This window comes from Notolepis coatsorum (genome assembly GCF_963971535.1).
Source record: "Notolepis coatsorum genome assembly, chromosome: 18".
Lineage (NCBI taxonomy): Eukaryota > Metazoa > Chordata > Actinopteri > Aulopiformes > Paralepididae > Notolepis > Notolepis coatsorum.
The window spans coordinates 30,273,301-30,281,266 of record NC_140182.1 but is presented as its reverse complement, the minus strand read 5'-3'; the positions used below and the strand labels follow the sequence as shown (position 1 = coordinate 30,281,266).

Sequence of the window (7,966 nt, the reverse complement as noted above, 5' to 3'; positions counted from 1 at the left end):
ACATACTTTTTTTTGTGCTGATTTTATCAGTGCAATAAACACCGACGTTGATCGATCTATAAATTACCGGCCAACAAGGTGCACCAATATAGCTTCCGGGCCCTACCGTGTGTGAGTGTGTTTGTGTGTGTGTGTGTGTGTGTCATTGACTGGGTCCGTTTCCATGTCTGGGTCGTTGCGTGTGTGAGAGAAAGAGAGGCATAAAGCGTGAAGCCAGAGGAGTATAAAAGCCCTAGAGGAAGCCGAAGGTGTTCTCCCCGCTGTACGCCACGTATAGAAAGCCATCCTCGTCCTTCTCCTTGTCATACAGCTGTCCCATTGTCAGACTGAAAACACACAGAGCAGAGCATCAGCATTGATTGATTGATTGATTTTTATTGTGGAGTAAAAGACAGCATCCAAGGGATAAAAACATGAGTGCAAGCACTTATTTCCATCATGGTCCCTGATTTTGGACATGGACAGACATCATAAAACATAGAGCATCATAATAAAACAGAGCATCATAATAAAACATAGAGCATCATAATAAAACATAGATCATCATAATAAAAACATAGAGCATCATAATAAAACATATAGCAACCCCATAAAACATTAACATGTATGTCACTTCTACAAATACTATCAAGAGACTAACAGATACGCCCTACCCTCTCCTTCCTAGACGTGGCTACTCTATTGATTGATTGAATTGATTGAAAAGTTTATTAACAGATTGCAGAATGGGTACAGTACAGTACATCTCAATACATACAATTGTTAAGGGGATGCAGACCAGAGAAAGACTTTCGTCTTGTTTACATCAGGGTCCCCCATTTTCAATTCATCATAACATATATGACATACATGACATACAGATAGACAGTACTGCTACTATAATTCACTGGCTAGCCATTTCTTTGTGGCACGTCTAAAGCTTCCCTCCTCTTCAATGTTTTTCTGTTCTCTGATCAGCAGTAAAACACGCATCACAGAGCAGAGCATCAGCATTACTGTTATCTGATCAGCAGTAACACACGCATCACAGAGCAGAGCATCAGCATTACTGTTATAGATCGTATAGCTTTACGCTCTGCTCTATTTGGAACTATCCCTTTATCCACTCTAATAATGAATAACTTTCTCCACATGCACACACCTATTTACCTCCGCCTGGCCACACCCACATCCGCTCCTATATAAGCGGGGTCGTGGCCACACCATCAGCTCCTTCCCTACTTACCACCGAAAGTGTCTGTAACACACCACTTTAAGTTTAGTGCCAAAGTAGTTTGTTGGAGAGGAGCTACGTTGACATTGTATCTTTGTTTTTTCTCTCTCGCAAATTTTCGAAAAAGCAAAGAGATAATGTCTTCACCGTCGGAGGGTCTAGACCAGTGGTTCCCAAACTGTGGTGCGCGCACCCCTTGTGGTGCGCGAGCGCCCTCTAGGTGGTGCGTGACATGAAAAGGCTAATGGTGGTATTAAAAAAAAAAATTACAATAAAATTTCATACAAATCTTAGTCAAACCTTTAGTATTATGGATATTAAACATGCTGGCAGAGTATTGTCGTGAACATTTTAATTAAATAAAGAAATTCCCTATCCATAGTCGCCGTGGGAAGAGATAAAATAAAAAATTTAATCTGTGCACGGAGACCAGCAACAATTTTTTCTAACAGAAACCCATTGGGGGGTGCGCGAGCTAGGTCGGGAGGTGACAGGGGGTGCACGGCCAAAAAAGTTTGGGAACCGCTGGTCTAGACGATTACAACGCTACCCTCCACCAGCGCTTCACTATCGCGGCGTCCTCCGTGCGTCATGGGGCGTCTCTGGTTCCACGGTCGTGGCAAACAGGTGCGCCTGGGTGGCGCCCGGAGGAGAGTGTGCTTCGCCGAGGGGCCGTTGAGCTCCCATCTCCTGTGAGGTGGCCGAGTTCCGGCCCTGGTTCCCCCGCCAGGGGACAGTCGGCCGACAGGCTGACAGTTCCTCTGGTGGCCGGGGATTTGCGTCGCAGACTCTTCGCCTTGGCTCGCTCTCGTCGTAAGACGGCGAGCAGCGGGGGTGAACGGCCTGGTTGTAGTGTTGTGCTGGAGCCGAGCGAGAGTTCTCTCGCCTCTTCTCCATATCCGATGGAAACTGAGGATTACATGGCGGGGGCTCTCTTGTTCGAAGGCCCGGCGGAGACGTGTCACTCTTCCCCTCGGGGAGTGGCAGGGAGTGCTACGTCTCCCTGGGGTTCCTTGTACTCTGGGACTGGGTTAAAACCTCCACCCCGGAGACGAGATGCCCAGCTATCTGCCGCGTCGGCCGACGGCGCCCAGTGCAGCCTCCCGTACGTGAGGGATGCGAGTGACGTGGAAGAAGGTATGCAAGGGGAGTTGCTTGCCTGGTTTCCCGAGCTCATGGCGGCCGCCGCAGCCGCTAATGGCGTGGCGTTGCCGCAGCCACTGCCGGCACCTGTTCCTGATGACATGATAGGTCATCTCTGGCAACGTCGTCCTGTGAGAGAGACGGCCGTTGTCTGCCCATTCTTCCCAGCAATGGAGGCTTAGGTGGCGCAGAGACAGGTAATATCCCGCATCGTTGGCCTTACCCCCGCCTACGTGCCAGTCACGCGGGTGGTGGGTTTGGTCCAGGGGCTAAAGGACGGAGTGCCTCGGCTTGATAGCCCGATGGCAGCCATACTTTGCCCCGAGATGGTGTGGGAACCGTTAAGAAAGCCAGTTCCCCAGGGGAAGTCGGCTAGGCAGTTGGCGTCGTGGAGTGACCAGGTGTACATCGCCTCGACACAGAGCCTGGCTGCAACCTCCAACATTGCGCAGCTGGCGGGGCTGATGGCAGGCGGGACGGTACTAGATCACCATCAACGGTACCTTCACGCCCAGGCGGCTGGAGCCATCCTGCATCTAGTCAAGTCAAGTCAAGTCAAGTCAAGAGTTTTAATTGTCACGGCATACAGGTATACAATGAAATGCGGCTGGTCTTGCCCGCGACGATGTGCAATACAGTGGTACAACATATAATAGAACCCAATAAAATACAGTGGTACAACATATTAATAGAATCCAATAAAACAGTGCAATAAACAGGTACATGGTGTGCCATCTCGGTATCTGTACATTAGTATTTACAGAGCATATAGGACATGCTAGGTAGCTTTAGTAGTGCAATACACTGTTCCTGATGCTATACTACTTTAAGTGGCCTTTCCTCTGGCCATAAGTGTGCGTGTGTGCGGCATGAGTGTTAAAGTGGCTGCTAGTGTGTGAGCGTGCTCAGCGTGCGTGTCGTGTATGTGCTTGTGTGTGGATAGTTCAGTTTCTGTGTCTCTCAATGTTCATTGTTCAAGGCTCTGATGGCCTGGGGGAAGAAGCTTAGCCTAAGCCTCTCCGTCCTAGTAGCTGGAGTTCGCAGGCGTCTGCCTGACCTCAGCAGCTGGAACAGGCTGTTATTGGGGTGGTGGGGGTCTTTCATTATCCTGCAGGCTCTGGATTTGCACCTCTTGTTGTATAGAGCCTGCAGGGGAGGTAGCGCAATACCCGTGGTACGCTCGGCTGAGCGCACCACACTCTGTAGGGCCTTCTTGTCCTGTGCCGTGCTGTTCCCATACCAGGCAGTGATGTTTCCGGTCAAGATGCTCTCTACAGCTCCTGAGTAGAAGGACTGGAGTATCTTCCCCGATACTCTGAACTTCCTTAACTGTCTCAGGTGGTAGAGGCGCTGTTTCGCTTTCTTTACTACTGTGTTTATGTGTGTTGACCATGTCAGGTCCTCTGAGATGTGGACCCCCAGGTACTTGAAGCTGCTCACCCTGTCCACGGTAGCCCCGTTAATCGTCAGTGGTGTGTGTGTCTCCTGCTGTCCTCTCCTATAATCCACGATCAGCTCCTTGGTTTTACCAATGTTCAGGAGCAGCCTGTTGTCCTGGCACCAACGTTCCAGTACCTCAACCTCCTCTCGGTAGGCCTTCTCGTCGTTGTCCGAGATCAGCCCCACCACCACCGTGTCGTCGGCGAACTTCACAATGGAGTTGGAGCTGAACTTGGCCGCACAGTCGTGTGTGTAGAGTGAGTACAGCAGGGGGCTTAGAACACAGCCCTGGGGGGACCCGATGCTCAGGGTGATGGTGTTGGAGGTCTGACCCCCCACCCTGACCGCCTGGGGTCTTTCACTCAGAAAGTCCAGTACCCAGGCGCTCAGGGCGGAGCTCAGGCCTAGCTCGATCAGCTTGTCCACCAGTCTGGTGGGGACTATGGTGTTGAACGCTGAGCTGTAGTCAATGAACAACAGTCTCACATAGCCCCCCTTCTGACGGTCAAGGTGGGAGAGAGTGCTGTGCAGTACCTGGGAGACCGCGTCATCAGTGGACCTGTTTGTCCTGTATGCAAATTGCATAGGGTCCATATCACTGGGGAGAGAGGCACAAATGTGGTCCTTGACCAGCCTCTCGAAACATTTCATGACCACAGAGGTGAGTGCCACCGGTCTGTAATCATTTGGACATGTTGGGGAGGGTTTCTTCAGTACAGGGATGATGGTAGACATCTTGAAGCAGGCAGGGACTACTGACTCCGCCAGGGATTGATTAAATATGGCGGTGAACACCGGGGCAAGCTGGTTTGCACAGGACTTAAGTATGCGTCCTGTTATACCATCTGGGCCTGCAGCCTTCCTGGTGTTCACCTGCATAAATGCTCTTCTCACACTGTGTTCCGACAACGAGAGAGCGCCCCCGCCCCCCCGCGGTTGCCCCCCCCCCTCCACAACAGCCGGTGCGCCAGTGACGTCACTAGCCAGAGGGCTAGCGGCGACACTGTCTACACCGAACCGAGCGTAGAAGGAGTTGAGTTTGTCCGCTAGAGAGGCGTCGTCGCTCCCCATTGAGGGGGCGCTGACTTTGTAGTCAGTTATTGTCTTCAGTCCCCTCCACAAGCCTCTTGTGTCGTTTTGTGCCATTTGTGTCTCCAGTTTCTCAGCATATGTCCTCTTAGCAAGTTTAACAGCCTTGCGCAGAGTGTAGACTGAAGCCTTGTACTCTTCCATATTTCCTGACTCTCTGCCCAGGTTATAAGCCGTGGTGCGTGAGTTTAGGGCTGTTCTTATAGTGCTGTCCACCCAAGGTTTCTGGTTTGGGAAAACCCGCGCCTTCTTTGTGAGGACAATGCCGTCTACCACTGTTGCTATGTAACAAACAACGGTATCAGCGTACTCGCTGACGTCACTGGCGCTTCCTTTAAACATGTCCCAGTCTGTATCCGCGAACGCGTCACAGAGATCGGTCTCTGATTCGTCAGACCACTTTTTTGTCTCACGTGACACGACGACGTCACGCGATCTTTGTTTGTATGCTGGAATTAAAAAAATGGAGTCGTGATCGCTCGCGCTTGTAGAGCCCATCAGTGGCGGAGCCGCTACAGCCTTGTAGGCAGCTCTGAACGGGGTGTAGCAGTGGTCGAGTGTGTTCCCCCCTCTTGTGGAGCAGGCGATGTGCTGAAAAAAGGTCGGCATCACTTTTTTCAGGTTTGCCTGATTGAAGTCACCAGTCACTATCGTCGCGGCTTCTGGGTGCTTGATCTGCTGTTTGTTGATGTAGTCGTGTAATTCCCCCAGCGCTTTGCCAGTATTTGCCTGTGGGTGAATATACACAACGGATAAAATGACCGCGGTAAACTCACGGGGTAGGTGATACGGGCGACACAGGATCTGGAGATGTTCCATATCTGGGGAGCATGAACTTGAGAGGACATGTACTTCCTTGGGATTAACCCAGAGATTGTTCGTGAGGATGCAGACCCCACCTCCGATGCTCTTCCCAGAGGCTGCCGTGCGATCTGCTCTCAGGACGGTGAAATTGTCCGATGGAGAGACGCTGTTGTCCGGCGTCGCTGGCTTGAGCCATGTCTCAGTGAAACACATGACGTTAACGTCTCTCATCTCCCGTTGGAATCGGACCCTCGCTCTCAAGTCGTCCATCCTTCCCTCCAACGAACGTGCATTCGCCAGAAAGATGGATGGAATTGCTGGACGGTAAGCAGATCTTTTTAATCTAAGTCTGATACCGCCTCGTCTACCTCTATGCTTCTTTCTGCCGTTTCCTTTGTTGTCGTTCTCCCGCTTGATTTCTGTTAGCCATTCTGGGCATAAAGTGTCTACCAACTCCTCTTTGAGTCCGGAGTTTAGGTCCATAAGTGTCTGGCGGTCGTATGACATACCCGCCAGTGATGTTTTAATAAAAAAAGTCGAAAAAACAAACATAATAGCTAAAAATGTGCACAATCGTCGCGGAGCTAAACCAAAGGCGACTGACCGGGGTCGCGCCATAGTAGGTCTAACCCAGCTGCAGGCGATAGCTGCCGGGAAGGCGCACGCCCTGGCCACTCTCATCCAGCGCCACCTTTGGCTGGAGCAGGCGCGGGTGCCGGACCAGAGGAGGATTCCACTGCTCACGGCCCCCCTCTCCGATGCTGGACTCTTCGGGTCGGCCATGCAGCAGATGACGGCAGCCTGCAGGGAGATGGAGATGGAGCGCTCCGTGCTCCAGCCCCATTTTCCCCGACCCGATGCCACCGGTGATGTACGGAAGAGGCAACGCCGGCAGAGGCCTGCGGCCGTTGCCACCATCACCGCCGCCGCTGCTGAACCTTCCAGTAAGAAGGCCAGGAGTGGAGGGAGTGCCGCGACCGATGCAGCGAGTCGTCCTACGCCCGGAGGGAACGGTAGGGATCGACGTGACCAGGAGGCTCCCCAGCACCGTCCCTCCGGGCCGGCTCCCCGTGGGGGCAAACGGCGCTCTGCACGCGGCAGGCGTCGCTAGTGACTCCCCTTTCCCCCCCCCCCCCCCCAAACATATAATTTTGTTATTAAATAAAGGGTCCCTCCTGGTGAGGGACTGTTTTTTGTTACAAAACGTGTGTTTATTCACTATATATGTGGGGATACGATGTAAACCCTCAACTACTGTTGGGGTTGTGTTCTTGCTTAGGGAGTGGGGCAGTTTTCTCTGAAAATAGTTTTTTGGTCGCTATTGTGTATGTGCTTAGCAAGGCCTGTGGCTAGCACTTGGTCGAGGACTTATGTCTTCTCTCGTCATAAAAGACGGCGTTCTTCTTGCAGTAGTAAGAGTGAACTTTACCTTTTTTATTGTCTGAGGGGGTTGTGTGTATTCATGTTACGTTTAGGAAACGTGGCATCGGGCGGTTAGGTGGCGTAGCGGAGATTGCGTTCGTCACCAACCCTGGAGCTGTGAGCTGGATTCGCCTGTTCGAATCCAGCTCACAGCTCCGGGGTTGTCACCACCTTGGCTGGCCGTTCACACTAATACAATTGGCTGTATTAGAGGGTGGGAGCTGGCGGGGTGGGTCCGGGTCGTTGTAAACAGCGACTCCTACAGTTCGGTCGGGGCGCCTGCTAAGCGCGGATAGGACCTGGGTGGGATAGTGTGATCCTTCCACACGCTACGCCCTCTCAGGGAGGATCCGCGCTGCCAGGTGAAAAGAAGCGGTTGATTGGCTGGACGTGTGTCGGAGGAAGCACGTGATAGCCTCCACTCTCCCAGATGATCTGACTGTGGGGGGTAAGTGCGCAGCGACCAGGAAGGGGATTGGGAATTGGCATACGACTAACATTGGGATGGGAGAAAATCGGAGGAAAATGGAGGGGGAAAAAGATATATAAAAAAAAAAAAAAAAGGAAACGTGGCATCGAGTCCACAACTGGGTTGAGTGTTAGCCTTCAGAAGTGGTTACATATATAGCTATTGTACCGAGGTCCTTGGACCCTCTCTTTAACATCTGTTGTTTTTCTTTACTTAGGGTAAAGGTGTAAAAATGCGGGTGGCAAGTTTTTTCAGATAAGTGGATCACAGGATTTCCCCGGCCATGGAATACGTCACTGGGTGCGTTTTCTATTGGCCATGAGACTTCCGTGGGTTTTTTCAGGCTCCGTGCTACGGACCACTGTCATTGTCAAAGTTGGGTGATG

General features: G+C 51.7%; 1 protein-coding gene across 1 annotated transcript in view; it reads right to left on the bottom strand.

Moving 5' to 3' along the window:
* Positions 1 to 232: 232 nt before the first annotated feature.
* Positions 233 to 7,966, bottom strand: part of gabarapl2 (GABA(A) receptor-associated protein like 2) — a gene marked incomplete at its 3' end in the record, with an annotated part of 36,484 nt that continues 28,750 nt past the window's right edge. Inside the window, exon 4 of the mRNA XM_084335142.1 lies at positions 233 to 326. Within this exon, the coding sequence (XP_084191268.1) occupies positions 233 to 326 (94 nt within the window). The remainder of the gene's footprint in view (positions 327 to 7,966) is intronic.